Source organism: Augochlora pura, chromosome 11, assembly GCF_028453695.1.
Source record: "Augochlora pura isolate Apur16 chromosome 11, APUR_v2.2.1, whole genome shotgun sequence".
In the NCBI taxonomy this organism is placed as follows: domain Eukaryota; kingdom Metazoa; phylum Arthropoda; class Insecta; order Hymenoptera; family Halictidae; genus Augochlora; species Augochlora pura.
The window spans coordinates 9,519,619-9,546,377 of record NC_135782.1 but is presented as its reverse complement, the minus strand read 5'-3'; the positions used below and the strand labels follow the sequence as shown (position 1 = coordinate 9,546,377).

At 40.4% G+C, this 26,759-nt stretch overlaps 1 protein-coding gene across 9 annotated transcripts in view; it reads left to right on the top strand.

Moving 5' to 3' along the window:
* The window catches only part of Dlg1 (MAGUK family member discs large 1), a 630,693-nt gene that overhangs the window by 342,791 nt on the left and 261,143 nt on the right, over nucleotides 1–26,759 (top strand). For all 9 annotated transcript variants that reach the window (XM_078194782.1, XM_078194778.1, XM_078194784.1 and 6 more), the window contains one exon: nucleotides 14,581–14,616. In XM_078194782.1, coding sequence (XP_078050908.1) covers nucleotides 14,581–14,616 — 36 coding nt within the window. The remainder of the gene's footprint in view (nucleotides 1–14,580; nucleotides 14,617–26,759) is intronic.

The following is a 26,759-nucleotide window of genomic DNA, read 5'->3' as shown; positions in this document are numbered from 1 at the left end:
GACCGTGCTTGCGCAACACTATTTTAAAAAACAGACATTGCTATATAGAAGAAAACGCGGTCAGTGCATTTTTTGTCGTGATACTAATTTATTTCATTGGAAATGGTGAACTCCCGTGCACTTTGATCTATTTTCACGCAACGCTAAAAGGAACTCGTCGACGATGCAGCAATCCTTGGTTCGGCTACCCGCAGCGTGGCATTTATTTCGTAACTCTAATGCAACGCGTTGCAATTTTCGCGACTCTAAGACAACGCGATTTAAATCGCATCGCTAACAACTATTTGGCGAACTTGTAATTGAGATTCGACTCGCGACTCTAAGAAAACATCGCGAATGCCACGCTGCGGTGCGTCGCAGCTCCGGCATGGGCCCTGAAAAACGAATGCAGCTACTGCAACGCGATCGTTTACGCGACGCTAACTTTGAAATTGAATCAAAGACAAATATTCTAATGCAAAAATCGCGATTTGCCCATCCGAGCTGTTCGTTGGAACGGCGAGAGCGTCTGGTGGTGGGCGTCTAGAAATACGAAAGTGAAGCTACTTGCAACGCGATTATTTAAACGCAACACTAACACAACGAACAGAAATGCAAAAAAGTTACTTTGATTCTTAAAAGCAGCTGCTTTATCGACTTTGAAAAACTTAAGGAAATTTGCAAGTTCGAACGCGATCAGTTGCGCAACGCCAAGTTCAATTTCTGTTCGAATGGACCGTGCTTGCGCAACATTATTTTAAGAAACAGACATTGCTATATAAAAGCAAACGCGGTCAGTGCATTTTTTGTCGTGATACTAATTTATTTCATTGGAAATGGTGAACTCCCGTGCACTTTGATCTATTTTCACGCAACGCTAAAAGGAACTCGTCGACGATGCAGCAATCCTTGGTTCGGCTACCCGCAGCGTGGCATTTATTTCGAAACTCTAATGCAACGCGTTGCAATTATCGCGACTCTAAAACTACGCGTTAAAGAATCTTCGCAACGCTATTATTTCGAGATAGTTTAGCGACAGGGGCTGTCCCCAGCCCCTTGGAATCCACCCCGGATTCCTACGCTACGCACCACCCACCCGCCTGGACGTCGTAACGCCAGGACGGATGCGCCCCTTCGTCCAGGACGGTGGTTCCAGCTCGCAGAATAAAAATTCTACGAGCCGGCCGCCCTGGATATAGACCGAGGTCTAGTAGCGCTGTCTTTTTTAGACAGAGATGGTGTTTCACGGTCTTATGCTGCGAGGTCATGTGCCTCCGACTATCTCGTTTCCATAAACGCGATTAAAAACGGAACGCTAATTACTATTTCGAGTACTTGTATTTGTAATTCGGCTCGCGACTCTAAGAAAACATCGCGAATGCCACACTGCGGTGCGTTGCAGCTCCGGCATGGACCCTAAAAAACGAATGCAGCTACTGCAACGCGATCGTTTCGCAACGCTAACTTTGAAATCCATTCAAAGACAAATACTTTAATGCAAAAATCGCGATGTGCCCATCCGAGCTGTTCGTTGGGACGGCGAGAGGCCTGTCCATTGTTGCGGCGTCGGCGTGGGCGTCTGGAAATACGAAAGTGAAGCTACTTGCAACGCGATTATTTAAACGCAACACTAACACAACGAACAGAAATGCAAAAAGTTACACTGATTCTTAAAAGCAGCTGCTTTATCGACTTTGAAAAATTTAAGGAAATTTGCAAGTTCGAACGCGATCAGTTGCGCAACGCTAAGTTCAATTTCTGTTCGAACAATTGACTGAAGCAACGCGTGATTAATTCGCAACGCTATGGCAAGTCGCGGATGCGCCCACCCGAGCCGATCGTTGCAGCGCAGCATGGGCGTCTGAAAAGTCGGAAAGCAAAACTACTGCAACGCGATTGTATCAACGCAACGCTAATTCAACGAACAGAGATCCAAAAGACAAGTTTTCGAAAGCAAATAGACTTTGAGAAACGTTAAAAATTGATCAAAGCAACGCGAGATATTCTATTTATTCGCAACGCTATATTTAAAGTTACTATGCATAAGAAACAAGATGAAATCGCGATTATTTCATTCGCAACGCTACGCTTTAGAGAATTTATTTCAATAGTAATGGAAATCGTGTCTATTTTATTTAGAACACTAATTTTTATCTCTGCTCAAAATTAATTAAAGCAACGCGTGGTCATTTCGCAACGCTACTTGCAAATCGCGGACGTGCCCATCTGCGCTGATCGTTGGGGCGGCAAGGCCTGCCCATATACTACTACTACTACTACTACAACTACAATTACAATTTTAACAAACGAGTACAGTGACAAAGTGGTAACGACAATAGGGTGGCCTCTCTCAACAATTTGTTGGAGAGGCCTCTTCGGCATTTAGCCTCTTCTTTCTTCGGCGAATCGCCTGATGAACCTAGAACCCTACACGTGCTGCGCAGCTAGTAGAAAACCAACGATTTCCGAAACAAAGTAACAATGTTTCGGAAAAAGCCGATAATCCTGCTGGTGCAATGGAGCCGGTATCGTTTCGTTTCGAGAGCCCTAATTCCCGCGCGTACGCGTTCGCGACCGCGGAAGCTAAGAGAATTTTCAAAGGATCGATTTCGAGCTATAACATCGAACGTCATGCACCGTTCGAATAAAGCTCGAATCGAACCCTTTGAGCCCTACCGGTGACTGACCGTCGGGCGAATCGCGGCCTACCCGAAAGAGAACGACGGTCAGTCCCGGCCCTACCTAACAATTCACACACACACGCTAAGGCAAGTTACCTAGCCTACCTAATCCTATATTTAAAAAATAGCAAAGCAATCACACCAACACATTCGCTTCACGATTGGCACACATACGCTGAGGTGCTAACCTGCGGAGAACGTCCCGGGACGCCTCTGACACCCCAACATGATCACATTCATTCACAACTAAGGTACATGTTAGTTCCTGAAATCGACTGACAATGGTAGCGATCATTGCGATTTTATAATAATTAAAATTTATTTTCTCGCGACTCTAATCGACTATTAAGGACAGTCGTTTTACAATAAGTATCTCTTAAGTAGAGACACAATTCTCGAAATAAGAATAGCGAATGAACATTCTATACATACTCCACACGAATCCACGTTGCATGACATGGATCGCGAATGGAATATGTTTTATTCAACTTAATTACAATTTTAAAAAACCGACGCAAAATCCACTACCTAATCACACACACACACACAAGTGGAAATTACGTCGTGCACGATACGCTAACCATTGTCAATCGCAATTTTTTAAATACCGTTCCATGCGCCGTTGCTCGCACCCTTCCGAGTAACCTTGGGCACTCGAAAGGATTGGAGCAACGAGCATAGAACCTCAAATCTCTGAAAATCCTATCTAAAAAGTGTCATTAGCTTCCGGGGAGGGATGTTTTAAATTCATTCAACAATTAGTGCGACGTTTAATGATAACTTCATAGGAATAATTTCGATGTTCGGATACGTTAAATGATTTGATAAAAATAATTTCAAAGTATCTTCAAATACGTTTAATGAATTGATAATAATAATTCAAAAGATGCGCGTACGAATAAGTCTAATAAAAATATCAAAACAAGAAAAAGTGAGACTCTACTTTGAATTTTAAGAAATATATTTTATATAAGGGGGACCCCGTCTTTCTGCACGCGGTCTCTAAAACGATTAATCGAAATAAACTTGTTCGATATATTGGTACAGCAAATGTACCAATATCATTTTTGCAACATTCGTTTTATGTTAAACGCGTGAAATCCGAAAGACCGATTTTTTGGCAGGTTCGAAATAAAATTAGCAATAGTTGAAAATATTGAAAGAAATCGCGGCGTGCAGAAAGACCCTACCTACCTAAGAAACATATTACCACTCAAAGGATTGCCGGGCAACCCTATGGTCACTGTACTCGTTAAAAAATACTACAATTTCTACGTAATAATTTCTTGAAATATTCACTCACTACTTGATGACAGAAGACAGCTGCTTTAGAATTCCGGAACAGGAAGACATCCCGACGAAGAAGCCCGCAACGGGAAGACATCCCGACGAAGAAACCCGCAACGATCCTCTCGATCTCTGCTTCCGTTCACACATGAGCCGTGCACCACTTGCATCCACGTAGTTGTAAAGAACAGGAGTTCTAGTAAAACAATTTTTTTCAGCAGAAATTCAATGTCACTTGCAATTTAATACTTAGAAAAATTAATTTTGACTTGTATACAATATTAAGTACTCACTTGGATGACCACAACTGATTACTACGATGACCGCTAGTGACCACAGGTGGACCAAGGGTCAGCAGTAATCAATGGAAGTCCATCTTGAATCGGAAAAATTTAGTCAGAATATTTTCGAGGACCGTCTTACGGAACACGTTTACATACTTGCGAGGACAATAACAGACTGAGGAAATGAAAAACAACATTGCGCAGGACGCCTACCTGATAGTAACGGTCAGAATATTTTCGAGGATCGTCTTACGAAACACGTTTACATACTTGCGAGGACCATAACAGACTGAGGAAATGAGAAACAACATTGCGCAGGACGCCTAACTTTCAGTAACGGTTAACAATGATTTGCATATTGCTTATTCCTGATTTCATAATATTGCTTTCACCAATAAATTTATTATTTCCGATGTCTAAAAATTTATAACATTTCCGATAATTAGAAGTATGGTCAAGCATTCTATTTTCTATTTTTACATTTAACATGTTAGTGATAATAATTGATAGAATCAGAGATGTGAAATAATTTTTTTCAGCAGAAATAACTCGAGAAATGTTTGCGTTAATAAGTTCAATGTTACTTGCAATTTAATACTTGGAAAAATTAATTTTGACTTGCATATAATATTAAGTACTCACTTAACTACCTCATCGAATTAATGACCACTGATTACCACTTGAATGACCACAACTGATTACTACGATGGCCGCTAGTGACCACAGGTGGACCAAGGGTCAGCAGTAATCGATGGAAGTCCATCTTGAATCGGAAAAATTTAGTTAGAATATTTTCGAGGACCGTCTTACGAAAAACGTTTACATACTTGCGAGGACAATAACAGACTGAGGAAATGAAAAACAACATTGCGCAGGACGCCTAACTTTCAGTAACGGTCAACAATGATTTGCATATTGCTTATTCCTGATTTCATAATATTGCTTTCACCAATAAATTTATTATTTCCGATGTCTAAAAATTTATAACGTTTCCGATAATTAGAAGTATGGTCAAGCATTCTATTTTCTATTTTTACATTTAACATGTTAGTGACAATAATTGATAGAATCAGAGATGTGAAATAATTTTTCCAGCAGAAATAACTCGACAAATTTTTGCGTTAATAAATTCATTGTCTCTTGCAATTTAATACTTGGAAAAATTAATTTTGACTTGCATATAATATTAACCCTTTGCACTCGAGGCCTTTTTCGGTGGCGCGAACCAGTAACTCGAGACGATTTCGGGCAAATTAGGCAACCATTTTACAAGTAATTTAAAAATATTTATTAACAAACAAATGTATAAAAATGATAAAATTTCACATGTTTATTTATTTATATGTCGAAAACAACAAACTTTGGTAAATATTATACTCTGTAATTAGGTTTGTTGTTATATCTTGTAAAACAATATCCAAGATGGATCTTAGGTTTATCGGCACACGTATCGCAGTAATAAGAACTTTCCCGCCTACCTTCAGGCGTGTTACGGTCAGAACAAACCTTGCAGTCCCTTTTTGGCCCTTTTAGAATTATATGAAGCTTCCCGTTTAATCGGATTTCACTTCCACCTTCACTGTCGCTCTCTATAATTCTAATTTTTCGTCCTCTCACACCTCTTAGTGTATCACTATCTTGTCCACTGGATTCATTCGCTTCGAAGTATAATCCGTCGGAAATCAGTGTGATTTCTTCATCCAATGCTGCAAAATCGAATTCGTCCGAACTTGAGCTGATTCGATTTTCCTCCACATTTTTAGGGCTCAAACACTTTTTTGCTACTATACTTACTGCCAAGACTGTTTCAAGCGAATGCAACACTGAGACTAACTAAACTGAGCTAAGATTTGGCTACAGTGCCAGTCAACCCTAGTCCACGAAAGTATTTCCGAGAAAAATATCTTATCGCACATCGTAAATTAACAGATCGAGTTACAAAGGACCTGCCGCAGCAGCGCCGACCGAGGTAACTTGGGAATGCCTTCCAAGTCGAAGCGGTGGGTTCAGCCTCTTTCCTATTGGTTCTTTAACCCTTAAATTCCATGTAATAGTATTACATGTAACTAGTCAGTTGCGTCTTGAACTATTAATCAACAGAGCTCGCACGAACGAAAATTATTCCGTCCAGAGCGATGCTAAGCGCTAAAAGCGCGCGTAGTCTCTCTAGAGCGCATCAGCAGAGAGTCGTCCGCGCGCAAAAGGTTCAAAAAATACAGCATGTAAAAAGGAATGGTTGAACTGTCGAGGAAGTAAAAATTCGAGTCCACCGCTCCCAAAAGGTCAGTGCTCGGACACGAAATTAAGGTTTATGACCACATCTGGTAACAATTGCTGAAGGCCCGATGGCTTCCGGCGAGCTGTCATAAACTGGCCGAGCCCCCTCACGAACACAAATTCGTTTATGATTTGCGACGCGACAATTAGGTAACGGTATAGAGATATAAATCGAAATCCCAGCGAGTCACTCAATTCGACGGAAGTCAATAACAGCAATGTTTCTAAACAGCGCGGCCACGAGCCGGCGAGCTGAATAGATTTGTCCTGCGCGTTGGTTAAACGTCAGCCAACGATTCGACCGAAGTTGTGGAGCAATTAAAGCAAAACTAAACTCGCCGTGCGGCGGGGGGAACGGTTGCTACACTGGCGGCCATTACGCGTGGCCATTAGCCGGCGACCTAGGAAATTCGAACTAGAAAAAAAATGAAGTTCTCGGCTTCGGCAGTGGCGCGAGAGCTCGCTCGAGATTCGTACGGCGGCTGGGATTAGGCGGGCGACGATGCACAAACAAGAAACTCGAACCGAAGCGTCCGCAGGAATCCGGGAATTCACTGGGTCTCGTAAATCCGGCATTACAAGGACTTTTGTGAAGTTTCTGGCTGGTCTATTCGAGGATCTTGCGCGACCCTGGTGCAGAAGGCTTCGCGGATGCGACATCTTAATTATTAACGTTCGTTGGTGGCTGTCTTAACGTTGAAATCGGGAATTTCTGCGGAAATTGTTTCGTCGCTTGGCAAGACTGTCGATTTTTATGGGTAGCGAAAATTGATTAATTTTATTGCAAGGTTTTTGCTAATTGAATTGCTCTAAAACTGATCTGTCTAAATAAATTGTACATTTTCAATTTTTAAGACAAATTATAGGAAAGCATCATTCTTTTTGTCATAAATTGTTCATTTTATGTTTGTTAAAACTTGCTATTAGAAGTTTAAAAGCTAAAAAGAAACCCAGATTAAAAGAAACTATGTGAAAATCTCAGTTTCATGTTCAAATAAGAATTCTCTAAATTAATTGCAAGAACTGTAAGTCTGATAAAAATGACCATTCTCTTTCCGTCAATTTAATAAGTTTTATGGAATAGAAAATGTTAAATTGTTCAACAATACAACATTCAATCGAATTTGCAACCTTGTGGGGGTTAGACACCATTATTGATAAATTACTGTAAAAATAACTGATCTCCGATGATTCCATTTACAATTCCTAATACTTTAAAAATATCTCTGTCAAATATTTCTATACCAACTTCTTTATTCAAGCACATATTCAAATAAAAATCGTAGACAATTTAAATAAATTCAATCCTATTAATGTAAAACAAAAGGATCGACAAATGAATGAATAAATATATGACCAGCGTTACAGATTCAAAGATAATGTTGCGCTTCCTATTGTATCTTCCTACAGATCGTTGAACACCTCCCGAAAGATTATGAACAGCTAATTCTTACAAGATGTCCGCCCGCTCCCGTCATTACGGCAGCAATCCTGTATCAGTCGATTTAATACTCCGTGTCTTCGGTGGCTCGTACGTCGTCGATCTAATCCCCTTAGACGGTAAATTATGGTCTTAGAACTTAGCCGAGTGGCTCGTAAGTTTTAGCTACCTTGGGAAACGCATATCCTTTCTCATCCCTTAGTGAATTCCGTCCGTTCCCCTGTGCTTCGTATTCTGTCCTCTAGGCATAGTCATCGTTCATTTTATTACTGATAAATCTCGCCGGGTCCGAGGCCGCGCCGCACCCGGGGAACTTCTTCCCGCGTAACCCGGTTTCCCCATTATCAAAGTTTTTGCGTTAGAAATTTTTCGACCATCCCCCTCGCAAATCATGTCGCGCCCCTAAAAACGAGCTAACCATCGAGCCGGGCGTCGCGCACGCGGGATTATACGGGCAGCGAATACCGGATGTAAATTCGTCGATTAGACACGTTCGCTGATGAAGTTCTACAGGCATTGGAACTTCGAAACTCGAACGGCCCGGACTGAGCTGGACCGCGAATAAAACGCGGCGAGGGAAGTAGTTAGAGAATAAGTGCTTTTTTTATGCCCTCCTACGATGACGTTCCGTATCTGCTCCCTTCGCGTCATGGCCATTATACGTACCGTAAAGCAGAAAGGAAGTCGTACCACCGATAATGAAAAATGAAGTTCGCCGTCCGGGCCGTGTTTTATGGCTTCCGAAGGGCGCCGGATTCTTCTGGATTCGCGTTCTTACGATTCCCTCCGCTACCCGAAAACTCGAGATCACGGCGAAAACACGGGTCGACGGTCTAATGCGGCGTTTTGAGTATTTGAACATTTTCAGGGGCGAGGAAATGTCGAGAATTAGCTATTCTAAAGTTTCGAGAGAAACTTAGTAAAAAGACTCGAAGGTTGCAAGTTAAAATTTATTATTTTTCATAAAACTCGGTATTTTTAAGTTGATTTTTCAATTAGAACCTATTTGAACATTTTGCGAGGAGACAACAAGGTTATTGTTGAGAATAAGTTGCTGATACAGTCTGGAGAATTCCATACCACAGTTTTTTGATTCTAAAAATCAGAATTTCTTTATGGCAGGCATCTGTGCATTAAAACCTCGTTGAGAAAAGTGCATTGAAACAAACCGAGCATATTTTGATTAACCAGTTAGCTGCGTCGATATATTTAGAAGATAAATTTTGTTACGCGTTTTATCGATCACACTGTGTATAATCTTTTTAACAATTGTTCTAATATTATCCGAAACCGTGCAAAATTTACGAATATGTTACCATAAGTATTTTGACATAAATCGTAGAAGAAATATTTGAATTGTAAGTTGTAAAATTGCCATTTCCTTAGGACGTGTATACACGTCGTACGCAGCTAACAGGTTAAATAAACAACTTTTGAAAAGAAGCACTTTTATATTTTCACTTAGAAATCTGAAATTTGACACTCGCCAACCAAATACTGCATAAGCTATTTTATTATCGCTAAGTGAGATCATTGTTGCGTTACGACAGGTCATGACCCAAAAAGGGTTCGTAAATGCCGATCTAATGGAAGGAAATTCGACGGCAGCGATAAAATTCGGCGAGTCCCCCGGGGAAGAGCGCGGATAAAGCACAATGTAAACAAGATCTTCGCAATTAAAGTAAAGCACTCTGCGGACAAAGTTGATCTGAAACGAGAAAAGTTTCAAGTGTTGTTGGTTCAGGTATCATCCCTGTGGCTGTCGAAAGTTACGAATATACCAATTTGCCCGGGCAGAAACTTCGCAATTAAGTTCGGGCCGGGAGGGATCGCCTTTGTGAGCCCGACGGCGCGATAATTAAAAATATATATATCCGACGTGCTCCTCGACGGTATCGACGGTATCGACGGTATCGACGGTTATCGACGATATCTGGCAAATGTATTTGACCCCCATTCGTTGTTTGCTGCGCGCGCGGAACGTAACGGCGGTTTTACAAATCAACCGGGCTACACGGTTGTGAAAACATAGAGACGAGAGAGAGAGAGAGAGAAAGAGAGAGTGGGAGGTAGCAATACAGAAAACCGATGTTTCATTAGACGTTCCTGTCCGCAACTTCCGCAAACAATAACACCGCGCGGCCGCTGGTTCCATTTTCTACCTCGGCCACGGCTGCCAGCACTCCGGCCTTTTACCCGACTTTTACGCAGTGTTTAACTTCATTAAACGATTAAATCTCCCGTTGTCAACCTGCGCGACCGTACTCTTTCTCCCACGCCTTTCAGGCTTTCAATTAGAAATATATATATATAGTATATACATATACCGTTTTATTGCGTCTGAAACTTACGGGGAAAAATAAAGGAAACAGGAAACGCGAGGCACAGTCGCGAGCCAATGTACCTACTCTACCTATTAGCGCAGGATCTAATGCACAACATTCTGCCGCAACAGCTCGGTCTATAAAAGAATATATCAAATAAAAAAAAAAGAGAAGCAAGTATGTACGTTCTAATTATTTTGGTAAATTCTCTATGGTACTTTAGGAAAGTGTGGTTTAAATTACAATAATTCTTTCAAGAATTCAATCATAGAATTCAGTGCATTCTTTAAAGAATAAATTAAACAGCTCAAAGAAGTCTTTAAAAAGTAAACGAAAAAACTCGATGAGTACTTTAAAAACTAAATTAAAGAATAAATTATCAGTTCGATGAATCCTTTATAGAATAAATCAAACAATTCAATGAATTCATTGAAAGGTAAATCAAAAAATAAATCAGGCAATTCAATGAACTTCAAAAGAATAAATTCAATAACTCGATCGATTCTCCAAAGAATAAATAAAAACATTGTAGTCCGAAGGAACAGGATTACTATTTGTTTTAGAAAATACCAGTGGGAGTGCAATAATGTTTACACTGGTCATAGAATAAGAAAATATTATCTGTTATGAAATGGTGAACGGGGCGCATCGCCGTTGTGATAAATGGGAAATAAATGAATCGCGCGGGATAACCGTATAGAAACAATCGTTATGTGCATTGTTATCAGAGGGATCTAGCCTGCGCGACATCTCGCGAGGATGTACGAACAAGTTTATACGACGTCTGTTTTTCCTCGGCGACGTGAAATTGATATCGGTATTATCCGACTGCGGCTTCGAATTCGCCCGAGGCACTGCTTCCGTCTCGTAATGGGATTTTGATAGTAACTGGTCGAGGGGTATCAACCCTCATCATGGGAATAATTTCCTCGGCGTATCTGTATCGCGTTTCTGTGTTCAGCCTTGCACGTTAGAGCGCGATACGTTATCGTCGGCATCCACATTATGTGTACGGCCAGCCGCCTTATCGCCGTCTCCGTTCTTACAATTACTGTTAAAGATCTGGCGAAAATGCATTTTTCCTCGATTAGGTGTACCTCGAACTATCGTTGTTCTGCCGGGTATAGTAAACGGAATGCTTTTAACGTCAGCTGAATTTCATTTCAACTTTCGTATTTTCCGATTTCTAAAAACCGTGAATTTTGGTATTGCTGTTATTGGACTGCGGATCTTTATGCAAAATAAAAATTGTCTTGATCGATTGTAAGAAACAGATAGAAATTTATTTCTCTAATAACTTTAATATGTTGAAAATAATGCATCAACACTCTTCAATCCTTTTAAATTTTCTTTTAACAAATTCTTTTAACTATTTTAAAATGCTTCTACTAATTTTTCTTATAAATGTTATAATCTCCAATCTATTTATAAATCTTTGAAGTACAAGAAAACGTGTAGATTATCAATATCTGATAGCATTTGTATTTTATTTCTACAATGACTTGCCCCTTTAGTTGAAAATTCAGCTTTAGTTCTAAATTTTCTAAAGAGATGTAACGAAGTAAGAATTATTATTATTACTAAGTTTTTGTGTTTCTTATTATTTTATTTTCCAGTACTATTATTGAGAACAGAAATTTTGCCTTCTTCTGACGTTATTTAATTATTTAGTTAGTGCTCTGTTGCCAGCTTACAATATCGCGTAATTGATTTTGGAACTGAGACAATTTTATAAAGTGAAGCTTGTTAGATTACGAAGACATTGTTAATAATTATAAATTCCCTCATCAGAGTCAGGAGTGAAAACTATCGTCCCACGAATTAATATATATTCAGTATGTTATATGTATGTATATGAATATACTATGCATATGTTTCGATTACGAAATGTAATTGACTTCGCACACGAACGATATCCCCTTCCAGCACCATGAAAAATTCCCAGAACAGTGGCAAGCTGAGATTGTTATCCAGATGAGGCATTGCACTCTCGCGTTGCAGTATCCTCTTTCGCGCAAATTACAACCCTAATGTTTCGACAACGATATCAATATGCGTGCGTGCACCCGGCACGGAAGAATGTCGCGCACACATTCGAATGCGCGCGGCGCGACCCTAACGAATGCTACGTTGGGATCAACTTGCAGCAGACGGGCGCTAGGCACAACGTGCACCATGACGCCTATATTGCCGTCATAAATCTAGCAAGGCGGTTGAACATTAACCAGGCGACCGTCGTCTATACTTCCGACATCGGTCTACCTCCGTGTTCGATAAAATAGCTGTCTGTACGACCCGTCGTTATTATTTACGCCGATTTAATGAACCGTAACGGAGTTACGACCAGTCCGCGTGAATTCGTCCGTTTGTTCGAAAAAGAGGCGTCGCCCGCTACCGCGAAACAATTCGCCCAACAATGCGCCGTAAAACTCTTTACAGCTTCCCGGTAATCTTTCCCGGTATCTGTCGATCCTTTTCCTTCCGGGTCCCATCAATATCTGCATTATTTTCAGCGCAACTCGCCGAATTGCAACGGGTCAAACAATTCGGACGGTGCAAAAAGGATGTGCGGTTTTCACGTAGATTATTTAATTTAATTTAGTTTCATTTCATTTTGCGTAATTTCGTTTCATTTCATTTCGTTCAATTTTGTTTCATTTTGTTTCATTTTGTTTCCCTTCGTTTCGTTTCGGATCGTTTCATTTCGTTTAATTATTTCTGGTTTATTTCATTTTAATTTAATCTATTTAATATAATTTATTTTAACTTAATTTGACTTAATTTCTTTTAATTTAATTTGACTTAATTTATTTTAATTTCTTTTAATTTAACTTAATTTAACTTGACTTATTTTAATTTCATTGAAGAAGAAGTAATTTATCCATTACAAGTATAATTATATGTATTATATATAGCAGTAGATCCTTACGATGATGCGTTCTATGTTAATTACATATGAATACACTGATTGTTTCCAAAGTTCTAGTAACCAAAATTCATTTTTACTGTAAATTATTCGAACAAATTTTCTTAGGGTATTTTTAGAATGTAAAAGAGTGAAGATCTCATCCGATGTGATGAATTTTAACTTTCTAGTTTCATTATCAGTAGACTATTGATCATATACTATTGATGAAGATGCAAATTCATTTGCCTTTTTATTAACTATAAAGAATTGAATACGTCTTAACAATGTATCTAAATTCTTTATGCAAATATTTTTATTCTTCTCCTAACGAATATAGAAAATCCACAATTATCGATTTGAGTTTCCTTAATGAAATTAATTACTTAAACTTCACTATTGATGAAAATTGTATTATTATTCTACGTTAATCCCGAAAAATTCACCAGCTGGTAAACTCATATCCACGTCAATTTGCATAAAAATTCTAGTTAATAAAATTTTAATCAAGCTGCATACCTTTTCAAGCTATTTGCACATAATTTGCTATTTTGCACATTCTAGCTAGAAAGAATTACAAAATTACACTCATTGTTTCTGACAATATTCCGTCACGGCGGTCGCAACGGATACCGAACAATCGGAATAAAATACAGAAAACGTTCGCGTGGAAATTCCGTGGTCCCAGTTCCACCTAGATTTTCATCTTGCTCTGTCAGTTCTAATACCGTCGCGGACCAGACGAATGTACACATTAAATTAGCAGACGCTCCGATCGATTTACGAGATGAAACGATACCGGGGCGGTTGCGTTTGATAGAAATTTATTCGTCGCCATCGTCACGGGCCATTTCTCTTAGCTTTTTTCAGGGGCGCAATCACGCGAATGGTCATAGACCAAATTTCCGGTTATAAATCTGGACGATGCATGGCCGGGATGGAAGAGTGGAAAATTGGATGACGATGTGGTCAGTTCACAGGTGGATTCCGCTCCCAGCCGGTCACCGACGACAAATAAAGCGCGTTGCGGAACATTTGGCACCGGCGGCGCTATCGTAAAAATTTGTTGCCGAGCATATGTTTCGCGGAACGGAAACGTTGTCGATGCTATTGTACCGAGAGCGACCGATTCGTGCCCTAAAGGAGCCCCACCCTTTGCATCAAAGGATGTAAATTCTGCAAAGTGGCGAAGAAAGAGCGAGCAAGAAAAAGAGAGGGGGGGGGGGGGGGGGAGGGAGAGCGATTAAAAATTCATTCGGCTAGATGTAACGAACAAGAACTCCGTTTTAAGTGGCAAGTCGGGGGTCTAGTTACCCGGATGAATTTTTGAACGGTCACTTTCGTCCCGCACTTTGTCTGACGTTCAACGCTTTATACTCATATTGTGTTCTCCTTGTTGCAGAGTCACGACAGCTGGCAAGGACACGACGGCGACCAGGTGAGCATTCGCAGCTTACGTTTGCCGACGCTGCTTTGCTTTCGCTCCAAGCATGCCGCTTTGTTCTTTCGACTTTCCTGACGTCATGCGCTTTAATTATAACGCCGTGTCTCGCCGCGGGTGCAATCCGAGGATTGCCCCGCTGCGATCCCCGGCCTTGACCAACCACCCTGTTAACCTCTTCACTGTGTCCACCGATTTTTAAATCTTCGACTGCGACGGAGTTCCCCGCCTATCTTGCACACAGCATGCCGCGAACGACGTGTATTTTTTCTAAATTCGCGTTGAAGTGGTCGCAAACACTGAACCGTGTTGCACGCAGAGCTGACTAATATTTGTAGAGATAATATTTGAAATGTTATTTAAAATGATAGATCCTTTATAATACGAATGAAATAGCTTTTCAATGGGGGAACTAAATTTTGGTAAATGAAATTGCTTATTTCGATGATCCGCGGCTGAAGCATGAAACAGATATCTGATCTTAATATTCTAAACCATAAAATTGAATATTTTTCATTTTAATAGCGTAAAACAGAATACTTTCATAATTTGAAAATGAATTGTGAAAATAATTAATTTATTGGCAAGTGATATTATTTTCAAGAGTATTCATTATGTTAATGTATTTTTGCTTTGTTCGCTTGAAATTACTAAAATGATTATATTTTTTTACCATTAATAAAATATTCCAAATATATTCAGTGTTTTTATGATAATGTATTATTTGAAATATTATCTTTTAACATATTTTACAGCAAATAAATTCTTCTATTTTTCAAAATACATTATTTCCAATAAATAAGGTATTTTATTTCATGAAATAGATGCATAATCTAAAGTGAAATATCAATTTACTAATTGTTATTAAAATACAATGTTACCCTGCTCTGACTACATACGTCCGCTAATTATAATAACAATAATAATTTACGATAAAATTTGCTTAACTCGCATCTACTGTCGAGTTGTTGCTGTGTGCAGATATAGTTTCAACAAGTTTTTCATTAACTATCTTAAGCTGTATGAAAGTTACGAACGCGTATTACGGAAATATTCATTGAAATCGTAGTACGAGTATGTTCGTCGTAACACGAAAAAAACTGCCCTTTCTCCATGATAAATATACGAGTGATTTCGCAGGTAAGGGGTTGACAGTGTCCTACCTGCACGTTACTTTAAACAGCTTCCGGTAGAGTTTTCCTTCTCCTGTTGTTTGTTGTCGATGGGTAGTCAACTGTCTTTTTTTTAAAGCAGCGTAAAATTTTCTACGAAGATCGGTATCTTTTTTGTCATTCGCAGACTAGCTGACTTCATCTCACAGCACGATTCTGTTTTTACACGGTCTAAAAAGATTAATTCAATGTGCTTCTTACACAATTCCATGACGAACTGTGAAATCGTAGTGCAATGTGTTAATTTACATGATATATTTTCTTCCACGGTTCGTTATGTAACCTATCTATCCTGTAAAATCAGAATTGGTTGTATCCTCATTACGCTAAAATTCTTGCTGATGAAACAGCGGACTACTTAACAGCACACACGTGGTGCATCGAACGGTGTTCGCGATTGTTGTTTGTACCAACGCGATACGTCCAATGGATCAATTAACCCTTTGCACTCGACTGGTAACTCTAAAGCGCCTGCAAAAATCGTTGTATCAAGTTCCCAAATAATTCCTAAACAGATCATTTAAAAGTGAACGAGAAAGCTGAATTTCATATCTGCAAAATGCAACAAGTGTTATAAAATAGAAATTCTGTATTAAAATGGCTTCGAGCGCAGAGGGTTAAATAATATCCCGCCGATCGCTTTAACCCCAGACATCGTCTATCGCGATCCGGGGACCGGCGTGAACGTGTCGGAGAGGGGTTTCGAGGGATACGAGAATGCATTTTCGCCGAAGGAAAATCGCTCGCACTACATCACGCGACATTCTCGTCGGTATTGGCACGGCTAGGAACGATCAAACGGCAGGAACGCGCGCGGGCCACGGTGGTGACGAAAGAGTGCGCGGCGCCGGGGAGCAAAAGCAATTTGCGCGACAGTGACGCATGCGACTCGAGTTCTTACCATCTGGTTACGCGGTTACAACGAGCACGGTACCTCATCGTTATTAAGGGCGTTGCGGTTTAATGATGCGATCGCTGGAACGACCGGCGCATCAAGGTCCCACCGTTTCTCGTTAAGTACGAGCGATTAGTCGGCGCTGCACTAACGCCTGTGAAAATATTTACCAGATCGCGGAATCTACCCCTCTAATGCTCCTTACGCATTAATCGATACGCGCGCCCGGTGCTCGCCGGTGTTCGCTAAGCATTTATTATGCATCTCCATTTTCATCCGGTCGTGGAGCTTCGACGGAAACGATTACCATCGTTGCGTCCGTTGACGCTGTTCGAATCGTACGGAACAGTATGTTTGTAATCTCGTCAACGTCCGTGCTACATTAACGCTACTGACGTTTCGGAGATCTGTGTACCCGTGTATTTCTAGCCGCGGGGTCACCGTGACTTGCGACTTAAATCAACGGAGTCGTTTAACACGTTGACGCCGGCTCCGATATTCACGATTATCTCTGCGAGTCGGCACTCGAAATTTACAAAAATTAAATAATTATGTTAAGTTTATAATATTGAATTTCTATGTTTTTACTATTGAATAGCTGTCTGTAATGTTCAGATAAAATAACATGAACCTATTTTGTAGTATCTATTTTGTGAAATGCAAGCAAAATAAACAAATGACCCACCGGTGGGTGAACGTGTTAAGAGAAGACGTAGCGCTTCAGGCGGTTTTATTACGAAGAATTTATTTTATTTTATTGATTTTATTACAAATCGAATAATGATAATATTAATGATTACATATCTGATAATGAGTATTATAATGGTTATGCATTTCATCGTCGCTGTCGGCATCGGACGTCTCATTTGTGCCTCGGATACATGATGGTGGCCGCTTCGTTTTCCACTGTTTATTTCACTTTCATCATAATCGGTGTCGGAACGATCCCTTTCCAAATTACTTGCTCCTTCCGGTAAAATTTACTTCATGAAAATTTTTCCGTAGTTTCTAACTAATTCTATTGGTAATATGTCTGCAAATCACGATAAAAGGTAGATTTTCGATTTTCAATTTTACATGCGCAGTGTATATTTCGAGATGTAAGAGCATCGAGGACGAAAGACTATCGGATACGTGTCTACGATCGTCGCGTGTTTTGTGTAAACAGACGGAGACGTTCGTCACGGCCACAGAGAAAATAAAAGAAGAATGAAGACAACGAGCGAACGTAACGCACGTGGTAATTTTTGTAGAACGTTTCTATTGTATAATTACTGTGTTCGAGGCTATACGAAACTAGGACGAGAATCGTCTGAAATGTTTAATCGTTACATGTTTACCTACGTTCCGTGGGGCTCAAAGTGACTCATCTCGGTATATATCACTCTGGTCGTGTCCGGTTGATCTGGAATCCCCTCGGTTTCTCGCTTCATGTGCTGGACCCGCGCGACTTTCCGGTAGCCGACGGAATCGTTGAACAAAGAACGCTCCTTCAAGCGCCTCCGCTCCTTTATCTGGGCCTCGTTGTAACCGGGCTGCGGTTCAGGCGTCGCCGAGTCGGGTTCCACCATCCTCGAACCCATTCGCAAGCAATTTTGAAAAATTTTTTCGAAACTCACACGTGTAACGCTATCGAAAAATTCCGACATAGTGCTACGTCGACGGGTCGTGTGGAACTGATCGCGGCCAGACGTTTCTATCTGAAAGGGCATTGGGCCGCGGTCACACAAACGTTTCCGTGAACGTCTATGTCATAACAGAAATCATAACACGCGAGCGGTAAAGCCTTAATAGAGACAGCCTGACTTCGACTGATCGGCCGCGCGACGCAAAATAAACAGAAACTCGGTTCAAACGAAAGAAAAGAAATTCATCTTTCTGATCGTTATCGGTGCAAATCGAACAGCTTCATAATTTACTTTGAGGAAAGAGAAATAGCGAAGAAGAATTTCTTTTGCAGAGATTTTAATGAACTATAAACTAGAACGAATTGTATAGGTGATCACAGTGACAAGTAAAAAGAAGAAAAGGAAAAGGCGTAGAAAACTTGAAGAAACTAAACACAGTGGGCTCTCGACTTTCACACACAATTGGTTCCTGAAAGTGTGTGATGTAAAAGAAAATAAGCATCGAAATCGGTGTTTTAAAGTATTTATTTATCTATTTAGTTTTCGGGTGTTTTCTTTAGAAACTTCTCGAGAGTTAGTTGAGTAACTCCTTCCTATTTTCTTTTCGTGATAAAGATTTCTGTAACACGTCTTTTTGTATTGCCCTACGTACTTGAGACATACTATATTAATAGTTAAAAATTTGTCTAGAAGCATAGAGGCTTCATTCATATTTTTAATTGTCAAAGTCTTGATCTCTTGATCGGAACAACATTGCTCACAAAGTTTTAAAAATAAAATGAGAATTTTTTAAAACGTGCGAAATAGCGAATTGTGCGAAAGTCGAGGGCCGCCTGCATAGAAAAAGTTAGTAATGTCTGCAATGCTAAACAATTCGCAGGAGTATGCATATTTTTGATGTGTTTGGGTTTGGAAGGACTAGTGGAGACTGTGTTTTTTCCAATAAAAAATGTAATATGTCCCACTCCATAACTATAAAGTTAATTATTTCCGAAAATAAGCCAAAATCACAGCAATCGACCAACCAAGACTAACCAGCACCGCTACCCTAATAATAAATATAATAATCGAAATCTTTTTCACCGAGGAACTCGGTAAAATCTTACATAGTTCAGTTAACAAGTGAAACCGCCCCGCGGAAGATTCGATGGAAAGATCCCCAGTAGCAGCGAGGCGATCGTGAAAAACGTCCGATCGCGATTGTCTCCGGTCGATAAATCACGGATCGTATAATTTGCTCCGGGTGTCGACTGTTTTAACGGTGGTGCCTCTCGTAAAAAATGGCGGAACAGGCGAAAATACAGGAGAGCGTTTCCGCGGGAGAGAACATCGCTTGGCAATTCAGGCCGGTTGCGGAGCGCTTTTTACGAGGAAAGAAAGACGGTGAAGGCACTTAACAATGAAGGCTGGTTGAATGAGATTTAGTGTACCGTCTAATCGGGTTTACTCTCGCCTTAGGGCTCTGTCCCATGCTGATACGCCAATAGAGGCCCGGTCTGCGGGAGTGGAAGAGGCTCGATGGGTTGGACGAAGAGCAAGACGAAGGAGAAACCGAGGAAAACTGCGAGGCCAAGTGGTTAGGGGACGCGCGCCCGTGAATTTAAAAAGATTCGTTAAACCTTGATACCGCTATAGACTCCCCATCCGCGGGACTCTTTGTTAAGAAGTTCGACTGCTCTCCCCCAGACCACCCCTCCTCCCTCCGATGTTCGTAATGTCCCGCGGAGATTTATCCCGGTAAGGAGATTTGCCGACCGTGTCGGCACACGGCGGTCCCGATTGGAAAATCGGGCGCCGTTTGCCTGGAAAATCAACTTCCAGGTGTCTACTTCGGCTAAACGAATCCTAAATCTTCGTATCAAACGCTTTTTAAATAACCATAAGCGATCTTATGCATTTATGAAAAGAATGTGTAGATCAAACGGAAAATAATAGTAAATACATCCAACGAATTTTTACCGACATTTTACCCCGATCTTTATCGATATGTTTGCATTACGCAATTTATATATTTAATTTTGCGATGAATACGGTGACAGTCGAGAAGTGATTACATAGAAAATAACTTCTACTAAAAACATTAAAAGATAGCAATCCCTTTGATAAAAATAAAGTGTTAATAGGTGTTATTACCACTGGTTATTACCACGGTTGAACCACTGTTGTATCGTATATCCTTTAAATAATTAAGGATGAAAACAAATATCTATGCAGAATTAATATATTGCAGTTAATGCAATATTTATATATTTATAATGCAATACTTACATGTCTACATTGTACATTTTCAAGTTTCATGCCTATTGGACATATCTAATAAACATACAAGAATTATCCTCCATAATTCTCCTTTAAAATAAAGTCGTATTAAAAAGTATTCAGCGGTGATTTATCTAATAACTCAGTGACCAATAATGTCAATATCACTGACGGTTTAAACATGAAACATAAATGGTACACGATTTTCCAATCCGAACCGCTGCGGCTGCAGATCAGCTCGAACACTCGATTCGTTCGTCGCTGCGACGTTAACGATCGTCGAAGACGCATTAACTCCTCTGTAGATTTTCTAAAACGGGGATCCGAGACTGATGAAATCAAGGCTCCGCCACACGGATATCCTTGCCGCGAATTTCAATATCGGAAATCTTCGCATCGTTCGCGAGCATCTCGAAGAATCGAGCTTCGATCGATGGCTCTTGCCGTCGAGTCTCGAGCGTGTCGCGCGCCACCCCTCAATGGCGTCCTCCCTGGAGAGGATACGTTTCATCTTCCATCTTCTTGTTTCGAATATCCACAATACGTCACCCACTGCGACGCTCTCCCGCCGCTTTTTGTTCCCTTTGTAACGATACGAAGCAGATCACTCTACCGCCGGGCCTTTGTTCGCGGCGGACAATTTCGCGCCGCGTCTCTCCCTACACGTGAAAACTCTCTTCAACCAAATCCTACGTGTCTGTTTTTTTTTTCGTCGCACTGTGCGCGGATCTTCTTGACGAAAAACTGATTTCGATAAATGCAGGGTCTTTGACACGCGCGAGCATTTCCCGGCGGAAACAAATACCGGGTCAGCGTACGTTAACGTTTGCGCCCGAATGACGACTCTGAGGACTCGTTCTCGTGTGTATGAAATGCCGCTAAGATAGATAGAATGGAAGCGCTGCATGTCGGCAAAAATAAACAATTTTGCATCTGGAGTTAAAACAGCATCGAGCGCAGGTGTTTCACACGTTGACCGGTCATACCACCGGTGGGTCATACGTGTCAGACCCGTAGACTGCGTACATTTGCTTATTTTGTTTGCATTTCACAAAATAGATACTACAAAATAAGTTTATGTTATTTTATCTGAACATTATAAACAGATACTCAATAGTAAAAACACAGAAATTCAATGTTATAAACTTAACATAATTATTTAATTTTTGTAAATTTCGGGCGCCGACTCGCAGAGAAAATCGTGAATATCGGCGCCGGCGTCAACGTGTTAAGGGGCGAATAAGTTAGCCCTAGTTGTTACAACCGATGGAGTTACGTCACGTTACCGATGCAACGTAAAAATTGGTTCCGAAAACACCGATGGAAAAGGGCGAATCCCTTTTTTGCACCTTTTCAGCGTTTTTAAGCTCTCGGTGGCGCAGCTGTGTCCATGTTCTAGAGAGCACTTTATGAATTTTGATGTATTATAGCGTCGACGAACGGCAAAACGTAAAAACAGAATCGCGCTGGAGTATTCCGATTGCGCGAGCCCTTTTTCTAGATATCCAGAAAAAAAAAAGTGAAAACCTGTTTGCATTTATCGTGTTACGGCCGGTGCTCTTCGCTTTTCGCTTTCTTGTTTCGAGGGGATGTGGAGTGGACGCTTCGTTTCGAGGATTTGGTTAACATCCGCTGTCTCTAGTTTGAACAGCAGAATAAGAAAACTCGGATGTATAAGTTCTAGTATCCTTGGTTCTAAAACTCTTTTAGTATAACAGCTCTTATGAAAACTCTTTTAAGCAGAGCGAACTCTTTAACTTCTTAGACAGTTTTTGCTTTATTTGGTCTCTTATCTCCCCCCTTTCAATTCTTCTAGATCAAGGTTGAATTATTACAGTGGTGCATTTATGCACCTTTTCGAGAAATCGTGGTATAAAAATTTTCATTTTCGTCACTCATTCAGGCATCTGAGTTTATAGAGTTTGACGTGGTCCTTGCCAAACGATTGGTAAAAATTAAAATTAAATGGTACTTGTTCTATGTGCATGGACTGTTAACTGAAATGAATAAAATTAACAGATGCCCAATTGTTTTAAAGAACGATCGCAAAAGAACCTAATACAGAAAAGTAAATTCCGAGCTTTTTCATCGTGTATTAAAATAAATGAGACTATAATGCAGCAGAAATTATATATAAAATTAACATTACTGTATAGAGAACATTGTTACCGAAACCATAAAAGTTTTATCACTGAATTGCGAATTTTAATTCTGCCTTTAAAACCTTATATAAATTAAAAATACTACACTGACATTTTAAAATCCTTTTAATTTTTACATTGTTTTAAATTTTGTCATAAATGTATAAAATATTCAGTCTAATTATCACAGCCCATTCTGCCAAGCTCTTGCAAACGATCACGGACAATGCTGAAATTTTTATACTAATAAAAAGCGTAATTTCATACAGAATGCAGAAGCAAGCGACGAGAGCTGATATTAAAATCGCCGCAGAGAAATTTTACAAATGAACTCGCGAATTCGTCCTAGCATCAGCGTCTAATAAAAGCATAGTGACTCTGAATCAAATTCCGGTGTTCCACATGTCCTAAACTAATAATTTGCTCGTCGAAGGATGAGATCCGTGGAAAGTATTGGTGGAACTGCAGCGTGCAAAATCCCGCGATTTGCGGACGTGAGTTCCCGCAGGAATTGTCTGGCGAGCGTGTGCAGATCGGATCGCCTGCAGCTTCGTCGAATTCGAATAGAATCGTCTTCGGGATGATTTATGGCGTGCAACGTGGTCGAACGCTGGTCGTCCCGGACGTCAAATGTTTCCGTAATAACGATGGCGGAATATGCGCGAAACACAGGCCGCGCTATTTTTCTGGCTGTCTTTTTCACGGGGTCGGACAAGACGTTCTCCCGCTCGAGGAATTCCGCGAAATGTACGGTTTCGTCGCAGGTGCACGGTAGTCAAGCTTTTGTGCGCTAATTAAGTTGATAAAAAGCTGCGCCTCCCTTCGCGTTATTCCGTTCCGTTCCACGGCCTAGGACTTAGCTCTCTCTCGTCTCTCTCTCGTCTCTCTTCCTGCTCTTTGTGGAAATATTTTCGCAGAATCGCGGCTCTCGGACGATGATGCTTAGAACAGCGGAGGAACTCGCAATCGCTGCGCTGATTTGCAGTGAATTAAGGTAAAAGTACCTGTTGTGGAACGCTTTCCAAGGGGTAGAAGATTGTCATCGATTTTATTGCAATTTCAAAGGATCGCTTGATGTTTCTAAATAACGTGGTTGAGTTTCAAATAAGAATTCAATATTGATTAAAAATGATACGAATAAAATAGACAGATCTGGCTATATTTTACAATAATTAATTTATCGAGAAAATTGAAGTACACAGTATGTATTCGAATAAATATGATTTTTACGGTATATTGTTACGTGACAGTAGTTGCGTGACTGAAATAGGGTGTTCGAAAATATGACTGGAACTTTTACACCCTCTTTCACGTGATCCGTCTATTTGTTACTCTATTATTAACACATTCGCATCGGGAAACAAGAATTCTCGTTTACCTATATGTTAGAATATCTTGACATTGCCAAAATGTCCCGATTTCTATGAAAATTTAAGGAAAAATATCCCGATGCGAATGTGTTAATACTGTTGTTTCAAGTAGGTGATCACAATTGAGCGGTGTTTCATAATAGGTACTTTTACCTTGCCCGATAAACATTCTCAGGAAGCGAAACGTTTGCCTGACGATCACCGGGACGTTTGTTCGCCGGCGTAATAAGGTTTGCGGTGCGCCGGGCGTCTAGGCGCTTCTCATTGCCTCCGTGTATTTTTTCGATCCGTCTGGCCCCGGCCATTCTCTCCCGTCTCTCTCTCTCTCTCTCCCTAGCTACCTCTCTCTCTATCGCACTCTTGTTTCGACAGTTAAACACGTTTAATTTTCATGGCGTCGTATCTGCCGAGGGAACTGCGCGCTGAGCTTTTCACGGTTCGCCTGTAATTACGGCTTTATTGTTGTTCAAAGGGGCGCTTCATCCGTTTCCAGGGTATTAAAAATCTCGAAAATCCCCTTCACGCGCAATGTTTCGCAGTAACTAACACAGGAAACAGGGCTTGGTGCCAATTACCTTAACTCACCCGCCTTCCACCCCGCCGGCTTTATCACAGCTTTCGTTCCCTCTCGTTCTCCGCCCGTCCCTTTTCTGGTACACGCATTCGCGCTGCACTTATCCCTTTTTCTTTCTCTCCCCCTCTTCCTTTCTCTTTTCCTCTCCTCCTTCCTCTCCACCCCACTCCTTCTCTCTCTTTCCTTCTTCTCCTCTCCTTGTCCTTCCTTGCTCGATGAGCATTCGCGACTCTCGCCGCAAATGAGCCACTCCAGTTATGAGAGATTAGCCTACGGTGTTCGGCACATAACTTCCTGTCCCTCCAACCGTTGTTGTTTTACCTTTTTCTTTCTTTCTATGGTTCTTTCTTTCTTTTTTTTTTCTTTTTTGTTGTTGTTTTCTCTCATTACTAGGGTCGCGCGGAATGCAGGGACTGCTGAGATTCAGCCGCGGAGAAACGAACTCTGCGGAATACGGCGAAAGAAATGGAACAGCTCGTGACGTTCGGTCGCCGACACGCACTAATTAAGCTCCAGCATCCTCCGCGGTATTCACCCCGGTGTCCCGTTGTGTTCGATTCAATAAACAACGATACCAATTGTTTTGCACCGTCACTGTTCTCTCTGTATGGTCTTTTTTTTTTTTGTCCCGACGATCCCCGCCCTTTTCCTTTCTTCGCGGTACAACGAGCTCGGAATGACGAGTTTTTACCTGTTACCGCGTTAATTAACGCGTCGCGCAATTTTTTTTTCTACAATCAGCCGTTCTACTCGAGTATTTGAATAAAACCTGCGAGCAGAGAAGCGGAGGAGCCCGAGGATCTCGTGTTCAAGCCGGGGGTGACGATTTTTTCGCGGAAAATTTAATTTCTGCGATGGCCGACTAATTGCTGGCAAATATCGGTTGCTAATTACAATTATTACACCGTTCGTTCTCGAGTTAATTCTGGCTGAATATTTCGGAGTTTTCGTTTTGCAGGTTCTGATCTTATAAAAATTCAGACTTTTTTAACCCTTTCAGTACGGGTATATATCCCGATATCGCACACGCCAGACGTAAAACATTTTGCTCCGAATAGAAAGAAAACATGTTTATATTTAAATGAATGTCAATAATACAAACACTATAAAACCACCAGGCGGTTGAGTCGTAAAAAGACAAACAATAGATAGAAATGATTACATGGTCAATGAGCGTTATTCGGATATTAATTCAAGAAAATATATCGGAATGCGTATTGATGTTACCCGGCTCTCGCGAAAATTACGCAAAAACGCTTATTGATGTGTACCCGGCTGTCGCGAAAGTTACGCTAAAACGCTTATTGATGTGACCCGTACTTAAAGGGTTAAAGACAGCATTCATTATTTAACCTTATATCGTAATAAAAGTCGCATAAAGTTCGAGTAAATCTTATCTTGTATTTAAAACATCATTTATACATTAAACGTGTTTAAATGGACAAGTAAAGAATATTGAAAGGGAAAGAAAACGTAGAATTTTTTTACAAGTTATATTCAATAATATTATATATTAAAAAAAAAGGGAGATGTAACTTATTAACAATGCAATAATAAAAGCTGAGAGCGTGGTCAAGAATAAAACATTAGATAATGATATTAACTAGGATTGCATTACAAGTGTATTTAATTCTTCAAACATTCTAATTACCCAATATTGTACTATGAAACATTATATTGGGTAACTGGAATGTTTGAACAATTGAATATTATCGTTAATAATATTATCATTATTTAATATTATATTATGAAGCATTGCACTAAGTAACTGGAGTATTTAAATAACTAGATACAGTTGTACTATAATCCACATTAAAGGGGAAATTAGCGCCATAATTTGCCTCATTAAAGTTGTCAGATATCGTTTGACTAAGATTTATTTTTCTTACAATAGTTCTAATTTTTACGTCGAATATTTAAGATTTTTACCACAGAATTATCGAAAGAACAGATACAAAAAAGCATTTCCAATTTCGCTTATCCGACAGGAAACCTCGCGTCCTTCCCCCTTAAGGGAATTTCCCCCGACGTAACAAGTGCCGCCGTAGATTCCGCGATAATCGTAAATCACTTTCTACGGGGCGTACTCGACAATGTGGGC